At 45.0% G+C, this 20,070-nt stretch overlaps 1 protein-coding gene across 1 annotated transcript; it reads left to right on the top strand.

Annotated features, from left to right (window-relative positions):
- Window positions 1-1,806: 1,806 nt before the first annotated feature.
- On the top strand, window positions 1,807-8,228 carry ODAPH (odontogenesis associated phosphoprotein). Its single transcript, XM_044268229.1, has 2 exons — window positions 1,807-1,873; window positions 7,771-8,228. Exons 1-2 carry the CDS (start codon window positions 1,807-1,809, stop codon window positions 8,166-8,168), a joined length of 465 nt encoding a protein of 154 aa, XP_044124164.1. The 3' UTR covers window positions 8,169-8,228.
- The last annotated feature ends 11,842 nt before the right edge of the window (window positions 8,229-20,070 follow it).

The raw sequence follows: 20,070 nt of genomic DNA, 5'->3' as shown, positions 1-20,070 counted from the left end.
ACATGCTTCGTGCTCAAGGGCGAGAGGACACGCAGGGAGTTTAGATCATAGATGTCTTCTTCGAGTTTCTACTCCTGAAACTACTTCCGCAAGATTTCTCTGGAGCTTATTGTTCATCTGGGTGGTAACTATGGGTGGGATGTACCAGCCGTCATGAGACCCTTTAAGAATGTAGCAGCCGGCAAGTATTTGATCCTTATCAGAACGATGCAGGCTGTAGGTCAGCCTTCTGCGCCGAAGATGAACATCTTTCTGCTTCTGTCCCTCGTCGGTGTATGTAACTCTCACCCACTGACAGAAAACTACAGACGTTTCTCTGCTTCACCTCCTCCATCTGCTCCACTTCCTCTCCCTTAACCCTCGAAGCCCTTTACTGTTACTCCCTAGTTAATATTTGATGTCCCCGCCAGGCCATAAGCCTCAAGAGAGCAGAACCCTATCTCCCATCTCCGAGCTGCGGCACGGAGGCCGGTGTCTGGCTTGGGACACGCGGCCAACACAGAGCTACCCCGTCAGTGGGTAACCAGTGCCTTGGCCTAAGGAGCTGAGCTCGTTCTCCATGACCCCTGCTTCCTTCCCAAACTGCCGATGACCCGTCCATCCGTCCTAGAATTTTGCCTGGGATCATCTCCAGGCCTGTGGGGTTTGCCACTTTCTAGTTTGTGACTCTGCTTCCTTCCTCGTTTTGGTCCTCGGTTCGGACAGTCTCCCCCGTTAGAGCGTTAGCCCTTCGAAGCTGGGGACTGGGTTCTGTTTGGCTCTTCCAGCAACGCCCAGGAAAACGTTCTGTTCAGTGTGAGGCCTTTTGAGACACCGAACGACTGGACAAGTATAACCTCCTCAGAGAACGAATTAAGAACTGGAGTCACTGTAAGTGAATCACAACCGTCACCTCTCCCTTCCAGGCACTGTGGTAGGAGCTGAAGGTCAATTACTTCTTTTATTCAGCACAACAATCCTCTGCAGGAAATACCCATTTTACAGATGAGGCAACTTCACGTCTCAGGGACTCATCTCAGGGACTCACTCTTGGTCACCCACACAGGAAGATAAGGCATCAGAATTGGATCCGGTGTTTCCAATTCCAAGATCCACGCCCTAGCTTACCTGCGGCCACCCCCTCCCCTTCCCTCTAGTCAGAGTTCTTCTCTCAAGAAGCAAACCAGGGACTGGTGTATCACGTCCACGGGCCTTATAATGAATCAGAAGGAGCCCCGGAAGGACAACTCGCTCCGTTACTCTCCCAAAACTATTCCTGTTTGTGTAGACCGTGACCATGACAGCTACTTGACAACATAGCTTGCTGATGCTGCTGCCCTTGGTTCCTCCACAAAAGCAACAAGAAGAAAAAGTCGTAAACTCTGATCCGAGGCCTGTGAACGGCCTCTTCAAACCACCCGGGTCAGGAAGCCTTTGGATAACGTCTTCCCCATCCTGTTTGGCTTTTTTTTTTTTTTTTTTTAAAGTAAACCACACAGAGGGAAACACCGTTGAGTACTTCTAGAGAGATTCTTTCTCTTCTAGAGAAGACTCTAACAGGAGAAAAGATTTGAGGGGATTTAAAGGATAGTGAGGGCGCGGTTGTCCACAATCTGACCCTCAGGACAGAGGAATGATGTTTGTCCTGACGAGAAGCTTCTGGTTGACAAATGCTGTCTGGAATTTCCTCGCTGACTTCTTACCCTCACACCGCAGGCCCTGATCCCTGTGGTCCGCTGTGCAAATGCAAATTACCTGAATCAGGCTGCGTGACTCACCCAGTCCCCTTTAAAGGCTTCGAGGCCGCGATTGCTCAGCGTGGGAACCATGGCTCACAGGCTCCGCTTCTCCTACTGGCTGTTGGTCTGCTGGGCGGCAGCAGCTGTGGCAGCAGGTAAGGGTTTTGTGTTTCTTCTCCTGTGGGTCCCTAATTAATAAGTTCTGTGAAAAGATAAGATTTGGTTCTGTGACTATAGATATCCATCAGTTGGAAGTGATTTTGCCAGCTTCCACCAGCTTGTGTGCATAAAGGAGAAAGAAGCTAAACTTGACCATCTGAAGACCTTGGTCCTACTCGCAGCCCTCTAATCGCATGATGTTAGACGTACTTAACCCTCTGGTACCGGCCCCCTTGTACGTGAAGTGACAGAAAGAGTAGTGATGATGAGGACCGAATGAGCTATCGCCCGAGAAAAGCTCTTCCAGCTTCTAACGCTGTAACCAGGCATGACTGCCGTAGAGCTAACAATTTCCTCCCTTACAGCAATGTCCGCCTCTCACTATCCCCAACAGCACAGTAATTTTGAGGCTGTTTAGTCTCTCTTTGTTAATAGATTTAATTAATCGCAACTAGTTATTTCACAGTTCACCTTAGTTCCAGAACCAGATACTGTTCAGGGAGACGAGACCAAGGATCAAACCAAGTCCCTGTGGGCTCTGCAGAAGCTCGGCCAAACCAGACTCATCCCCCAACACATTCTTTGCTCCCCTCCCCCAAGGCTCACATAGCGTGGAGAGGGACCTCACGGCTGGGGATGACCACCAGAGGTCACCTTGCCCAACCTCTGCCCGAACTCTCTCGATCAGAGAGGGAGGAGGTGTTACAAATAACACCAGCCCCGTTCCCAAGGCCAGACTCCCAAGCCTCACCTGTGGAAGGTGATATCTAAAAGAGGCATTGTAGGGGCACCTGCGTGGCTCAGTTGTTAAGCGCCTGCCTATGACTCAGGTCATGATCCCAGGGTCCTGGCATCAAGTCCTGCATCGGGCTCCCTGCTCAGTGGGAAGCCTTCTTCTCCCTCTCCCAGTCCTCCTGCTTGTGTTCCCGCTCTCTCTCTGTGTCTCTCTGTCAAATAAATAAATAAGTAAATTTTAAAAATAATAGATAGATACATAGAAAAATAAGGCATTGTAAAACAGAACTCACCACCTGACATCTTTCCAGAAAGTGAAGCCTCTTCAGGGGGAACCGTTGTAAATATGCAACTGAACGAGTTATAATGAGATTGCAGGTTTGTTCACATCTAAAAACCACTAATTAAATGGTCAGATTTGACTTCTGGATTTGGCTCACGCTTCGCCGCCATCCCTGAGATGGCTCGGAAATCCTTCCCATGCAGCTCTCTTCTGTCCGGGCAGCCAGGGCTCCAGCGGGCAGTTGGGACCCAGGCTGGGGCTCGGCCCGCTGGGCCCCAAGTGGGTGTCAGGACTCACCCTGGCCTCTCCCCACTGCGCGGCTGCTCCCTCTTCCTGCTCTCACCTCCTCGCTGCAGCTCTGTCTCCCCTTCACGACGGTATTGCTCCCGCAAAGGCTTTCCTAAGACACAGCTGGAAACTGCAGGCTCTCTCTGTCACTGACGTCCGTGAACCGTGCGTCAGCTGTGGCTCGGGCTGCATTCCGCTAGGTGTCCCAGAGCCGTGTCTTTGCAGCACCTGCCCTCCTCTCCAGGCCCCGGCCTGTGTCTTTAGCATCCCCGCGTTTGCCACAGCTCCCGGCACAGCAGCCTGTGCGCAGGGGAAGGGGCTAGTTGGGAACACGGAATGGAAACAGGCCTTGGTGACACTCGCTGGCCTCCAAGATCTTTCTCTGTAAAACTAGAGATTTGCCAAAATAGCCGTTCATGCTGGGGTCTGCAAAATAAACTCACTTGCCCGTTATTGTGTGAGAACTCATCACAGGACCCGTGTTCCTTTCTGGCTCACCTCCGGAAGCGCCCACGATTCCACGAGCCGCATAAAGGAAGAACGGCACACTTGAACTCCATGCGTAAAGCTTACTTCTCTTAAAAATCAGTACTGTTCATCACAGACCGGCTGTTGTCTGCCCAAATAACCACAGACTGCAGGTAATTGTGTGTTTGTTTTTCGTTTTAAAGAAAAGGAACTTCTCATCCTTTAAAAAAAAAAAAAGTCATAGTTGTTGGTGTGCTATGCATTTCATGTCTAGACTAAAATAAATCCACTTAAAGTTGATATCCAAACTTCAGGCAATATTTTGGCTTGATGTTTTATTATGCTCTAAATTCAAATGTAAGTTATTATTGAACATTTTCTGGGACTGGAATTAAATACTCACTGAGCTTCACAAAAACCTACAGAGCCTTCAGCACCTGCCTGCCTTTCATCCAACTTCTTGACTATGTCCTGGGTGGCTCAGTGGGTTCAGCCTCTGTCTTTGGCTCAGGTCATGATCTCAGGGTCCTGGGATCGAGCCCCACATAGCACTCTCTGCTCAGCAGGGAGCCTGCTTCCCCCCACCCCTGCCTGCATCTCTGTCTACTTGTGATCTCTGTCTGTCAAATAAATAAATAAATAAATCTGTAAAGTATGATCACATGAGCCCAAGAAAATGGGGCTTGTGGTGATAGAATCTTTCCATAACATTCAAGATGAATAATAACAGTAGAAAACGCCTAGTAAATGCGTACTGTGGGTCAGACGTGTTCTGAGCTCTTTACATATCTTATTTCAGATAATACAACAAGGCAGTGAGTATTATTCTCTCCTTTTTAGAAATAAAGAAAAGAGACTCAGAGAAATAAAGGAACCTGTCAATGGTCAAGGTTCCTAAAGGGGAGAACGCCGGGAGCCTGGTTCTAGAGTCTGTGCTTTTACGTACTATGCTCTTCTGCTCAAAGCGTTTTCAATCTGCTTTGAAATAGTTGGCCTACTTTGGTCTGATTAAGGTCGCAGAAGGGCTCTCATGTGTGACCTTCAGTGCCTTTGGTGGCATATCAATATGTTACATATTAAAAAACATTTATTTATAATGATCACATTATCCCTGAGAGGTGGAAAGATGGTGACTTTTGCAATTACAGAACAGAGATTTCTCTCGATCGGTTGCATTCCACGGCAGGCCCTGAGCTAGGGGTGAGAGGACACTGGTCTACAGGATGGCCATGTGGGTATTTCAGTGGATGAGGAATATAACCACTGAATAGTCATAACCTGGCTGATGAGTATTCCAAAAATGGACTCCCAGGGTGGTGTGGAAATATACCACCAAGGGCCTTAAGCCAGCCTCAGGGTAGGAAAGGCCTCCCCAAGGGAATGAGGCATGAACTCTGCTTAAGAGTGATCCAGGCAAAAAGGATAGGAAATGGTGCCTATACCTCTGGAACCAACGTGGTAAAAGCTTGGGACCATTGATGTTTTTGCCAAAATAGCTTTTGTGGAGTAGGAAAAGCACAGTCATCTTCTAGTAGATTAAATATGAGGGGAGGGATGGGAATTGAGCTGGAATTATGTAGACTTTTCTCTAAAGTGAGAGAAATAGGAACCAAAGAAGTTCATGGCAGATCACTGACGTTTCCTTTCTGAAATACGAAGCAAGGTAGTCTACTTAGAAAGAGAGAGAGACTTTTGAAGAGAATTCTTCAAAGGAATGAAGAAGAATGAGAATTTTGAAGAGACTTTGAGAAGAATGTCAAAGGTTTAGAAGACAGCAGGATGGAGCCGAACAAGGAGAAACAAAAGAATGGAAGAGCAGCGTCAACTCAGCCAGAGCTGGAGACCATGAACGGCATCAACCTCCTCACTCAGATGTGTGGCCTTACCCTGGGACAGTTTCCCAAATCAATCCCTGTGGTTCCCACATTTCAGAACACTTGTGCCGGCCGACCAGTGACCTGAAATAGTCCTCATGTATCTAGTTTGCCAGAAGAATGTAGTTTTATGTGGTCCTGCCACATTCTTGGGTTGGTTGCTGGGACAAGCTTGTATCTTGATCTGGAGATCTTGGAAATACCCAGAAAAGAGCCCTGAACACTGCTGGATCTCCCAGAATTAGAGAAAAGCTGCCTAGCTGGCTCTAATACCCCATAGTCAGCAGGGAGATTCCGTGAGTAGTGTCCGATTTAAGAAATGAGATGAACACGAGAGGCAGGTGGTTGGTTTAACAGCTGGAATACAAGCATACTGAATAGCAGAGCTCGAGCCTAGCTAAGTCTGATCTGATAACAAAAGTGTCAAGATGGAACTTAAGAACAAAGCTAGCTTCTCCGCTAGGGACTGGATTCTCATCTTACAGAAAGTTTTCATGTTACAAAGGTTCAGAACTGTTCTGTGTAGGAGAAAAGAATGAGTGATGTGGGATTTAATCATCTTCTGTGGTTTGAAACAACTTAACCTAGTTTTAGTCATAGGATTTCAGTACTCAGTAGCCTGGGTGGGTATGCAAGAAAGGGTCAGTATTTCATTCAAGGAATAGACGCCCATTCAAATTAGCTCAAGAAAAGAGTAGAGTTGGAGGTGGAGTGATTACTAAGGGCTATGGCCGTGAGCCTTGAGCACAGCCAGGCTTCAGAAGGATCAGCCCTGGAAAGTCAAGAACCAAGGCCACTCTCATCACCAAACTGTTACCATGTAGTCTCTTGTCTCTCTTTTTTTGGGTCTTCCCATGCTATAGCTTCTATGGAAAGACTGGCTTCCCTACTTCCCTACTTCCAACGGGCCAAAACCCAACACTCTTGTCCTTGCCCTACACTTTCTACTACCATCTTCCACCAACTGAGTCTCTTTGTTGAAATTCTCAAATGAGAAACTGATTGGTCATGGGTCAGCCAATGAATGAGCTGAGTGTCCCTCAGCCAAGGACGTGTAGGGGTTCCCGGGGGGTTGTGGGTAAAACAGAATCTCCAGAAGGAACTATGAACACGGGCAGGCGATAAGCATATCCTGTCCGACCAAGAAATCTGATCCAGGTTGTTCTAAAGGCAAGGGGAGTCCAGCTCTCTGTCAGCAGTCAGCACTCTCGGCCTCCTGTGGGGACTTTGTTTTTCCATCATGCACACTCAGCCCATTTCAGGCCTGTATTGTAAGCCTCCAAGAAAGGGAAGGAATGATTTTCTGAAGGAAAGCTCACTACTTCATAGCCAGTTCAGTGGGATGATACAGAGAAGTAGAGAAGACCTGGACACCAGAGTCCGATCCAAGTTTCTTCTCAGAAACTAATTTCATCCAGGTTCTCAGTGCTTGTTCCCCTTCCTCGCTGCTGGGGAAGTGAAGCGGACCTCTTGGATTAACAGCCTTTGGGAGGGGCGGTTATTTTTATTTTCTTAATGTTAATTCTTTTTCTCCACTGAACTTCCTTTATTCAGTTTATGAACAATAACATAGACCAAATCTTAAAGGCACAGACTGATCACATTTCATATATATACACGTATATGTATGTTATATGTGTAAACATGTGTATAAATGTGTGTATGTGTGTGTGTATCTCCACATCCATGTGACAACCCCCTGGATCAATCTCAAGAATTCTACTTTTTCCACAAAATAACACATACCCTAAGTGTAAATTAGTTACTTTTTGAAAAATTTTTAACCATAGATGAGTTATAGAAGTATGTACACTTTTATGTCCAACTCCTTTTGTCCAACGTAACACCCTTGGGAGGCCTCCATGCTGTTGTGGTAGTATCTCTTCCTTCTGGTGGTTTCTTTTCATCGTGCACACACAGCTTGGTTAGCCATTCTCCTATTGGTGGACACGTGCCCTGTTTCCAAGCTGAAGCTGGTGTGAATGGGGCTGCTACGAACATTCCCGAGGTGGTCTTTTGGAGATGCACACACTCCTTTCTCTTGGATACATTCTCCAGTGTGAGACTGCTGGGTCAGGAGGTGTGTTCATGACTCATTCTGTCGGACCTTTGCAGTTTTTTCAAACACCTTTCAAGACTTCTCTCGTTCTCTCTCCTAATCTTTCCACCCTGCTACCACCTAAAGTATCTCCTTCCTGCTTCTGTGATCAAGCCTGTTTCCTGACTTGCCTACTTCTCTCCACAGGACAGAAAGAGGGAGCCACCACTCCTGCGGGCTTGCAAGATAACGGAGGCCCTACGGACTGCGAGGTCTTCACACTCACCCCTCCACCCCCCAGGAGGAATCCGGTCACAAGGATCCAGCCCGTCACAAGGACACCAAAGTGTCCCTTTCATTTTTTTCCATGGCAAGGACCTAGAGTCCCCATTAGGTTTCCACACAGACCTTTCCTTCCTTGGAGGTGCAACCACCGGTTTCCGTTTCGTCCATTTTTTTGGCCACACGGTCGCCTTACTCCTCATTACAGGTATTTCCCCAGAAGAAGGCTCTGGAGAGGAAGCTCATCTGAGGAAAGCAGATGGAAAAGAGAAGTCCCAAATACGCAGAAGCAAAAGAAGCCACTGGTGCAGAGAAGACGCTAAACCGATTTCTGCTTTCTTCTTCCAAACGAAACCAATTGGACTTGAAGTATCTTAAACACCACAGACTAGAAATTATTCTTCTGGTCAGCAGGGAAGATACTGGTTTATAGGTTATTCAGGTTTGCTAATGGGAGCAGTAACTGCATTACTTTACTTTATCCCTGACTGCTAAGATCACAGGATATTGATGCAAATAAAATCCTACAACAGGTGGTTCCGGGAATTCCTATACATACTGAGATGACAGAAGAATCAGCTCTCTCTTCTCAATTAAAGTGAAAAACATTTAAATAAACTGATATAAACCAATGAAAACATTAATGACACCTTTTCTACTCACTGGAAAATTTACAGAGCAGGGTGTATTTACAAAGTGAACTTTAAAGCAAATTGCAGAAAACTGAGAGTTCTATTCTGTTTGGCAGGGGTGTAGATAGGGGTTATTCATTTATTTTTTATTGAGGTATAATTGACATAACATTCTTATTAGTTTTAGACATGCAATGTGATGATTCCATATTTGTATATATTGCAAAATAATCACCACCATAAGTCCTGTTAGCAACCATTACTGTACATAGGAACAATTTTTTTTCTTGTGAGAACTTTCAAGATCCACCCAGTTTCCTATCAACAACAACAACAAAAGAATTATAAAAATTAAAACAAATTAAGGGGAGTCTAAGGTTTAATACCTTGAAGATACCATAAACAAAACTACCTAACTTAAAAAACCATTTTTAACTGTAATATCTAAAGTTACTTTAATGTTGACTGTTTAAGCAACCCCCTCCTCTCTCTCACGGTTTCTCACATTATCTTGTCCGGATACTAGCTTAAATTGTATAGTTCCCCTAAAATTTTCGACATGGGTCTAGGCCCAACCGTCTGATTAAAAGTTTACGTGGAAGTTCTGGTGACTCTAGAGCTCCGTGGACGTTAAGTTCACTCAACTCTAGGAACCGGAGAGTGCCAGAGAAGTCAGTCCCGCTGACTGCATTCACCGGGTATCGCTCTAGCCATTCCATAAAACACCGCCTCCGGATTGTGCCACTCACCTTGCCTGGAACATGGAAACCTGGCTTTTGCATGTGAGGTCAGTGGTTTACACCTGTTCCTCCCAAGAACTATGTGCAAAAGTTGCTGCCGCCGCCACTGTTTCGACAGAGGGAAGAAAGGAACCTAAAGACCTGAGGACGCTGGGAGTGTTGCCTGGCAAAGGGAGAGACTGAGGAAACCACCACGCTGTTCTGCCATATGAAAAGATAAAAAGAAAAAAAATCATTTCCTTCATTTACTTCATAGCTAATTTTCTTATAACAGATATTTGCTTCAAAACTACGGGCTTAAATAAAACCTATATTTCAAATCCTCGCTAAGAAACTCTTTATTTTGTAATATATTTGCTCAATCTTTTGTTTTCTTTCTGACTAGAGGGGCATAACCAGAAAGGGGCCAACATAGGGACACCTGGGTAGCTCAGTCAGTTAAGCATCTAACTCGATTTTGGCTCAGGTCATGATCTCAGGGTTGTGGGATCGAGCCCCAGGTCAGGCTCCACACTCGGTATGGAGTCTGCCTAAGATTCTTTCCCTCGCCCTCTGCCCCTCCTCCCACTCATGTGCACGTGTGCTTGCTCTCGCTCTCTGAAATAAATAAAATCTTTAAAAAAGAAAGAAAAGGAGAGAGAGAGAGAGAGAGAGAGAGAGGGAGGGAGGGAAGAAGGAAGGAAGGGAGGAAGGAAGGAAAAAAGAAAGAAAAGGGCCAGCCTTGGGCAAACTTGAAGACAGGGGAAAGGTTTGTGTTGGACTCTCCCCTCCCTCTCTGGACCCCTCTATCCCAGCGTGTGCTCACAGGGCCACAAGTTGCCCAAACGAACTTGCTTGGACTGGGCTTTCTCTCCCCAAACGTGAGAATTTTGCAATCCCAAACTCAACTGTTCTGAAACCGAGTCCATGAAGACCTGGCTGGTTTGATAGATAAACCTCGGGAAACTGAGACAAACGCACCAGCTTCGGGGCTTCTCTCACTGCCTCTGTCAGAGAAGGCAGCTGCACCTACAGTGTTTCACAGCAAGGACTGTTTTCAGAATAAGTCCGGGTATGACTGCATCATCCCCCACCCTCGACCATGCGTCCAGTTGCCTATATGAGAAGGAGCCTACATCTGTAATCGAAAACACATGCTTTCATGATTTTTTTTTTAAACTACATCCTTTTACCTAATAAATTGCTCTTTAAAAATACGGTGATGAGGCACCTGAGTGGCTCAGTGGGTTAAGCCTCTGCCTTCAGCTCAGATCATGATCCCATCATGGGACTGGGCCCCACATCGGGCTCCCTGCTCAGCGGGGAGCCTGCTTCTCTCACTCCTCTGACCCTCCCCCCTGCTCTTGCTCTCTCATTCTTTCTCTCTCTCAAATAAATAAATAAAATCTTAAAAAAAAATGCAGTAATGCTGGGGTGTGGGCTCTGCCCTCCATGCAGAGTCCGTTTTGGATTTTCTCTTCTCCCTCTGCCCCTTCCCTTACCCTCCCAATCGTTCCCCCTTCCAGTAAATAAAAAAATCTTAAAAAATAAAAAAAAATACAGGGAAGCCTAGCACGTGTGTTGACTCAGGAGGAGAACAGTCTTTATCGCTAATACTTCAAAGTGAATTTATTTATCAAATATGTTCCTCTTAGGGGCACCTGGGATGGCTCAGTTGGTTAAGTCTCTGCCTTCAGCTCAGGTCATGATCTCAGGGTCCTGGGATCGAGTCCCACGTTGGTCTCCCTACTCAGCGGGAGCCTGCTTCTCCCTCTCCCTCTGCTGCTCCCCCTGCTTAGGCATGCTTGCTCTCTCTCTCTCTGTCAAATAAATAAAAGAACTTTGAAAAATATATGTTCCTCTTAGTATACAGGTGATACTTGTGGCTTTTGAAGCAATGGCAGGGTGTGATAACTCTTGCCTGTATCTTTGTTTTGTGGTGTGAACAGCCTGTGCAAGTGTAAAGAGGCGTGACCTGAACCTAATCATCAGACAAGCCCAGACTGAGGAACTTCGACAAAACACCTGCTACATACTCTTTTAAAAAGTGTAGATGTCATGGTAGGCAAAGTCTAAAGGAGATTAAAGAGGCATGAGGGGCACCTGGCTGGCTCAGCTGGAAAAGCGTGTGACTCTGGATCTCATGGTAGTGAGTTCAAGCCCCACAGTGGGTGTTGACGTTACTTACTTACTTGCCTACATACATACATAAAATTAAAGAGATAAGATGACTAAATGTAACATATAGTCCTAGAAGTGGGAAAGAGAGGAGAGATTGTCAGAAAAGATATGATTGGGACAGCTGGCAAAATTTTAATGTGGACCATGTGTCAGGTAATAGTTTTAATGTCAGTGTTAACTTTTCTGAATTTGATGATTATGTAAGAGAACATTCATACATAAAAATATGAAGTATTTGAAAATATGAAGTATTTGAAGTATTTGACTATGATTTCTGCAACTAAATCTCAAATTATTCAGGAGGCAGCCAAACCAGGAGAGGAAGGACACGCAGGCTGCATGGGGTTTGCTACTAAATGATTGGTTTGTGGTGCATTAAAACACCAGGGTTTGCTAAGCTCCTGATTAAAAATGAAAAATTCAGAAAGAGTGGAATTATTTTATAAATGTTACCTTACGCATCTGGAAACTTAACTTAGGAGCTGGGTAAGTTAGCACTTCTATCACCAGATGCCACCTACTGGGTGGCTTAAACAATCGAATTTACTTTCTCACAGTTCTGGAGGCTGAAAGTCAAGAATCAAGATGTCAAGAGGATAGTTTTCCTCGGAGGCCTCTCTCCTCCGCTTGCAGATGGCTGCCCTCTTCCTGTCTCTTTACATGGTCTCCCCTCTGGGCATGTATGCCCAGTGTCTTTCCTGCATATGCAAACTTTTTCTTCTCTATTTTGTTAAGATTTTATTTTTTTATTTGTCAGAGAGAGAGAAAGAACATAAGCAGGGGGAGCAGCAGAGGCAAAGGGAGAAGCAGACTCCCCACTGAGCAGGGAGCCCGATGTGGGACTTGATCCCAGGACCCTGGGCTCATGACCTGAGCTGAAGGCAGAGCTTAACTGACTGAGCCACCCAGGTGCCCCTAAATTTTCCCTTCTTAATAAGGATACCAATCAGATTGGCTTAGGGACCACTCTAAAATCCTCATCTTAACTTAAATCGCCTCTCTAAAGGTCCTATCTCCAAATATAGTCACATTCTGAGGTCCTGGGGGTTAGCACTTGGACATATGAATGTTGGGGGATAAATTTGGCCCCTAACAGGAAGTATCCAATTTTGATAACAGTTAGCAACTAAACTCCCAGAAATGATCTAGAGAAAGCTGGCTTTGATTCTAAAGAAAAGAGTATTACAATGCTCACGTACTTTCATACATAAAGAAATAAAGAGAGAATCAGCACTTTCCTGTTTTAAGCACAGAGCATATTTGACTTGTTTTTATAATAAAATGTAAGTAACTATCAGGTTCCCAGTAGAACCTCCAGGCTTGTTCTAAAGAGACACAAAGAAAACAAGGATGGAAGATCCAAGAAAGAATAGACACAACTGAAACAATGTGCTTGGACCATTGGTTCCATATACCGCAGCAACTCCTAGGATCAGTGCCAAGTAGAACCGCTGAGTCATCATGAAACAGCTCTAAACTGGAGACACCAAGTTCATCCATCCACAGTAGAGCTGATGAACGAATCGTTACTGTATCATATACCCAAATACTGCACAGCAAGGCAGAACCATGGATTACGGCTTCACACAACAGCATAAATCAATCCCACGAGTTCATGTTGATGAAAAGAATTCAAATGCAAAAGAATAAGATTTCATTTATATGAAATTCAGGAACAAGCAAAACTAATCTATGGTGACAGAGGTCAGAAGAATGATGACTTTTAATGGGTAGTTGGCTGAGGAAAGGTAAGCGAGCCTGCTGGGAGCTGGAAATATTCCAGGTCTGTACATTTATAAAGACTCACCAAGCTGTATGCTTAGGGTTTATGTAGCTTACTATATGAAATTATCTATTAAAAATATTTAGTGCTGCAGTGTATGGGAAATATGTAAATACATGCTAACTATAATTGTAGGTTTATCAAGCAAGCACTCAAATATTCTATGATCAGTAGTTGGCAAGCTTGTATAAAGTAATACTTCACTGATAAGTCAGACAAAGAAGGACAAATACCGGGGCACCTGAGTGGCTTGGTCAGTTAAGCGGCTGCCTTCTGCTCAGGTCACAATCCCGGGGTTCTGGGATCGAGTCCTGTATTGGGCTCCCTGCTATAATATATATACTGTATAATATCACATATATGTGGAATCTAAAAAAGCTAAACTCCAAGACACAGAAAGTAGAATGGTGGTTACCAGAGGCTGACAGGCAACACAAAAAATGGGGAAATAATTGGTCAAAGAGCATAAACTCCCTATCATAAGATTAATATGTTCTGGGGCTCCTGGTGTGGCTCAGTGGGTTGGGCCTCTGCCTTCCGCTCAGGTCATGATCGCAGGGTTCTGGGATCGAGCCCCGCATCGGGCTCTCTGTTAGGCGGGGATCCTGCTTCCACCCTCCACCCCTGCCTACCTTTCTGCCTACTTGTGATCTCTGTCAAATAAACTAAATAATTAATTAATTTTTTAAAAAAAGATTAACACGTGCTGAGCATCTAACATACAGTTTGGTGCTTACACCTAATAATACTTTACCAGAGAACTGAAAGTTGCTAAGAGAGTAGATCTTAAATATTCTCACCATGAAAACAGAACTGGTATTTATGTGACAGGATGGAGAGTTTAGCTAACACCTTTGTGGTAATCTACCACAATATAGAAGTATGTCTAAGCACCATGTGGGACACCTTAAACTTACACAATGATAGATGTCAACTGTATTTCAATAAATTGTGGGGAACAATATTTCACTGGATCATCACGTCGTAAGAGTAAGCAGAAGACCGCATGTTTTTTAGTCTGTACCAACAAGCGTTTGTCTTTCCCAGCTAAGGCAAATTTAAAACAGAGTGGTTTGAACAGCCTTAAATATAACCCTGTATGGGGGCGCCTGGGTGGCTCAGTGGGTTAAAGCCTCTGCCTTCGGCTCAGGTCATGATCCCAGGGTCCTGGGATTGAGACCCCGCATCCGGGGTCTCTGCTTGGCAGGGAGCCTCCTTCCTCCCCTCTCTCTGCCTGCCTCTCTGCCTACTTGTGATCTCTCTCAAATAAATAAAATCTTTAAAAAATATATATATATATATATCCCTGTATGCGTCATACAGTTGGTGAGCCAAAGAACCACACAAAGAGATTAACACACCTTCCAAACAGAAACTCTCACAATGTTGACATTGGAAATGTATGATAAGGGTTCTTATTACGACAGTAGCAGTTCAGTGATTTGTACAGAAGGGGCCATGACAAAGTGTGACATCTGAAACCTCCTGACACAGATGACAGGTCCTTAAAGCAGCCTGCGTGACGTGGCTCTCCCCTCCCCATCCCCAGCCTCTCTCTGTCTCTCTGCCCTCATCTCCTACTGCCCTCTTTCTCCCTGCACTCAGACACACTGCATTCCTGGCTGTTCCTTAAACAAACCAGGCACACTCCCTCCCCAGGACTCCCAGCACCCTTGCCGGCCCCTCCTTCTGCAGGGCCCCAGAAACCCACGTTCTCCACCTGGGTCCTTCCCTCACTTCTCTCGGGACATTCATAAAATGAATGGACCCTAGCGAAGTACGCAGCCCAGATGCTCTTCCTTACCCCGTTCCTATCCCTAGCATGTATCACATGCATTACTCTTAATGCCTTCCTAGTTATCTTTTTTATTTTTTGTCTTTCATCAGAAAATAAGTTCCTTGGGTGCCTGGGTGGCTCAGTGGGTTAAGCCTCTGCTTTCAGCTCAGGTCATGATCTCAGGGTCCTGGGATCAAGCCCCGCATCGGGCTCTCTGCTCAGCGGGGAGCCTGCTTCCCTCTCTCTCTCTGCCTGCCTCTCTGCCTAATTGTGCTCTGTCTGTCAAATAATTAAATAAAATCTTTTTAAAAAGAGAGAGAGAAAAAATTAGTTCCTTAAAGGCAGTGCTTTGTACCTATTGTGTTCACTCATTTATGTCCAACACTGACAATAATACCTGCATATACTAGGTGCTCAATAAATACTTGTTAATGAACTTTTAAACTTCCTGATATTCAACCATAGTTGCTTCCAAATCAGTTTCTACATATCAGGGGAAACCTCAGGATTTTAAAATCTCCCGAAAACAAGGAACCTCTATTGAGAAGAAAATAAGGCACATACGTTACTCTCAAAAAAAAAAAAAAAAAAGCTGCTGCTACCCATGCATATTTTTTGCCTTCTTTTAGGAATTTTAACATGAATATTCCTATTTCACTGCTGATAACATTTCTCTCTTTTAGGAGTTTGTTAGAGAACAAGTTGGAATGACAACCAGAGATAGAGAATACACCAATTTAACTGCTCACTCATTTTGTCAATTTTTTTCAGGTTTTTAATAGCAACACCTGTCACTTTAAAGGAAAAGAAAAATCTGAGTCCAGTCCTCCTCGTAAAGTTTTCCTCCACGCTCAGGCAAGACATATAGATTTGCTGGGAGGGCTAATTACCTGAGGTGTCTCTTCAAACTGCTATTCTTTAAATATCTGTTCGCCAGGAAGGAGAAAGTGATTTTCTGGCAGCAAAATTAATAACACATCTTGGTTCATGTTCTAAACAGAAGGTTTATTACAAGTTCTGTACATAGTAAATACTTTAATTTCTTTAGAACTTTCAAAATTTCCTTCCCTGGAGACGGAGATGCCCACCTTCATTCAGAAGAGGGGTAGAATCCATACAGTAATTGTAATAAAGTTGTGTTCAAAATGTGTGTTAAAGTTCTGCTCCCGTGTTGGCCAAGTATTTCTCGTTTTCCATAGCTCCTTTTCAGTTTTGTTTGGTGAACTTTTCTCAAATCAACATGTGGAGAAGGACATTAACGGCTTAAATTTTAGACACAAAACGGATCGCTTATTCCCCCTCAGCAGCATGCTCTACACTCCCCCAAAAGCAGAGTCCCGGAGGACTGACCGATGACGTCCTCACACCCGCCCGCTGACGTCACGGCTGGAGCGTGGCTGGGCCGCACCCTGCAGAGCCCCGGCCGCACGCCCAGGGATAGGCGGTGTCAGGACGCACCTGCCAATCTCCATTCACCGTGGGCATCAGCCCGCGACTTGGGGCTCGTACAGAAACCGCACGGGAAAATCGTGCTTCCCCCGGATCCCAGGGTGCTCCGAACCCGCTCTGGATCAGCGCCCTTGGAAGTGCCGGATCGCAACCTCCAGCCGCTCTGCCTCGGCCCTTCTGCTCACGTGTCATCGCTAGGAGGGCAAATTTCCTTCCATAATTCTCCAGCTACGTTTCCTCTTAGGGTTTTCGGTGAAGTCCACGTGCTTCCCCACCCGCCCCATGCTCCCATCGGCCTTGCCCTCCTCCAGCGACGGCTTCTGCCTTCCGACCTGAGTCACCAGCCCCCTGCTGACGTCAAGGGAGCGCTGACGTCATGCTGGGACAGACAGCGGGCGCCTGTAACGACCCATTTCCACGAGAGGGCGCCACTGCGCCGGCCATACCGTGTGACGCACCGCGGATCGCGGTTCCCCTTCGCCGCCCCCTCGGTTCAGACAGATTAAGAACTCATCAACATTGAGCCCTTAAAGTGGAAAAATGCCCTTTATTGCATGAGCAAAGGGAACGGATGACACCCCTCGGGTGAAGTTCATCACGGCTCTTAGTCCCTTGCCCTGTGGGTTGAGCGCCGTGAGCGGGTCTGCGCTGCCGCCTCCTGGATGGCGCAGGCAGCACTGGGCAGTCCCAGAGCCAAAGGAGTGGGGGTCACCGTGGTGGAGTGGATTTAGAGCCAAGTGTAGCAACCACCAAGCTCAGAACTTTCATAATTCTCCTTAAATAATCCCTATCTGCCCAGACAGAACTGCCTTCTTCTTCAACCTCTACCCTAGAAGGGAGAAGAGTTTCTATTTCTTCTCAGATACAACAGAAGAATGGGCAACTGACCACCTTAAAGACAAATGTATTTAAGAATACTTTCTGTTGTCCAAAATCTATAAAGAACTTATCAAACTCAACACCCAAACAACAAATGATCCAATCAAGAAATGGGCAGAGGACATGAACAGACATTTCTGCAAAGAAGACACCCAGACAGCCAACAAACACATGAAAAAGTGCTCCACATCGCTCGGCATCAGGGAAATACAAATCAAAACCACAATGAGATATCACCTCACACCTGTCAGAATGGCTAAAATTAACAAGTCAGGAAATGACAGATGCTGGTGAGGATGTGGAGAGAGGGGAACCCTCCTACACTGTTGGTGGGAATGCAAGCTGGTGCAGCCACCATGGAGGTTCCTCAAAAAGCTGAAAATAGAGCTACCCTAAGACCCAGCAATTGCACTACTGGGTATTTACCTTAAAGATACAAACATAGTGACCCGAAAGGGCACGTGGACCCGAATGTTTATAGCAGCAATGTCCACAATAGCCAAACTATGGAAAGAACCTAGATGTCCATCAACAGATGAATGGATCAAGAAGATGTGGTATATGTACACAATGGAATACTATGCAGCCCTCAAAAGAAATGAAACCTTGCCATTTGCAATGACATGGATGGAACTAGAGGTTATTATGCTGAGTGAAATAAGTCAATCAGAGAAAGACAACTGTCATATGATCTCCCTGATATGAGGAAGTCGAGAAGCAATCTGGGGGGTTTGGGGGGTAGGAAAAGAATAAATGAAACAAGATGGGATTGGGAGGGAGACAAACCGTAAGAGACTCTTAATCTCACAAAACAAACTGTGGGTTGCGGGCACGAGGGGTAGGGAGAGGGTGGTTGGGTTATGGAAATTGGGGAGGGTATGTACTATTGTGAGTGCTGTGAAGTGTATAAACCTGGCGATTCACAGACCTGTATCCCTGGGACTAATAATATATTATATGTTAATTAAAAAAAAAAAGAATACTTTCTGTTGGCTGGCACTGTGGAGACAGTATGGAGGTTCCTCAAAAAATTAAAAAGAGAACTACCAGGGGCGCCTGGGTGGCTCAGTGGGTTGAGCCTCTGCCTTCGGCTCAGGTCATGATCCCAGGGTCCTGGGATTGAGACCCCGCATCCGGGGTCTCTGCTTGGCAGGGAGCCTGCTTCCTCCTCTCTCTGCCTGCCTCTCTGCCTACTTGTGATCTCTCTTTCTGTCCAATAAATAAATAAAATCTTTAAAAAAAAAAAAAAAGAGAGAACTACCATATGATCCAGTAATTCCACTACTGGAAATTTACCCAAAGAATACAAAAACACTAATTTAAAGGGATACATGCACCCCAATGTTTACTGCAAGCATTATTTGCAACAGCCAAATTATGGACAACCTAAGTGTCCATCAACAAATGAATAGATAAACAAGATATGGTGTATATATACATACTGGAATATTATTCAGCCATAAAAAGAATGAAATCTTGCTATTTGCAATAACATGGATAGATCTAAAGAGTAGCATTAGCTAAGCAAAATAAGCCAGTCAGAGAAAGACAAATACCATATGATTTCACTCATACATGGAATTTTAAAAAACAAAACAAACAAACAAAAGGTGGGGGTTGGTGGTGAGACAAGCCAAAAAACAGACCCTTAAATAAAGAACCAACTGAGGGTTATTAGAAGGGAGGTGTGGGGGGGCAGAATGGGTGAAATAAAAGGGGATTAAGAGTGCACTTACCTTGATGAACACTGAGTAATATAGAGAAATGCTGAATCACTATATTATACACCTGAAATGAGTAGAACACTCTATGTCAGTTGCATGGAATTAAAATAACATTTTTAAAATAAACAAGTAAATACATTCTGTTGGCTGGGCTGCATTTCCCAATCTAAAATAATTTTGGTCTAAAATACAGCTTGAGGGACACCTGGGTGGCCCAGTCCGTTGAGCATCTGACTTTTGACTTCAGCTCAGGTCGTGATCTTGGGGTCCTGGGGATCAAGCTCTGTGTCAGGCTCCCTGATCAGCGTGGAGTCGCTCATCTCTCTCCCTCTGCTCCTACCCCCGCTCTTCTCTCAAATAAATAAATAAAATCTTTAAAATATAGCTTAGGCCAAATTGTATTATCTAAATCTGATGTTTGCCTTTGTTTTCCGTAGGAAGGAAAAACATTTACAAAGGAAAATCTCCAAAACTCAAGCTACAATCTACTTTACCTTTTTTAAAAGACCTTTCATATCTTTTATTCACAGAAGGAGAAAACCAAATGACTGATACACAAAAAGAAATATATGTAAAAATACATGTAACCTCAGTAGTAAACAATAAAATATAAAGCAAGATAATTTTCGCCCACCAGATTGGTCAAAATGGAAATTATTAGTAATATCTTACATGGTCTGGGTGTGGAGAAATAAACTTCCTCATACACAGTGGGTAGAAATATAAAATGGTGCAGCATTTTTCGAGTGCAGTTGGGCAGAATCAGTCAAAATCTACAACGAAACATACCTGGAGCTCCTGGGGGGCTCGGTGGGTTAAACGTCTGACTCTTGGTTTCAGCTCAGGTCCTGATCTCATGCGTCATAAGATCGAGACTTGTGTTGGGCTCCATGCTTAACGGGAGTCTGCTAGGATAGTCTCTCCCTCTGCCCCTTCCCCTATTTGTGCGCCCTCTCTCGCTCCCTCTAAAATAAATAAATAAACAAATATTTTAAAAATAAAAATAAAGGACGCCTATGTGGTTCAGTCGGTTGAGGGTGTGCCTTTGGCTCAGGTTGCGGTCCTGGGGTCCTGGGATAGA

This window comes from Neovison vison, chromosome 11 (genome assembly GCF_020171115.1).
Source record: "Neovison vison isolate M4711 chromosome 11, ASM_NN_V1, whole genome shotgun sequence".
NCBI lineage: Eukaryota > Metazoa > Chordata > Mammalia > Carnivora > Mustelidae > Neogale > Neogale vison.
The sequence above is the reverse complement of the archived record's forward strand: the minus strand, read 5'-3'. Positions and strand labels throughout refer to the sequence as shown.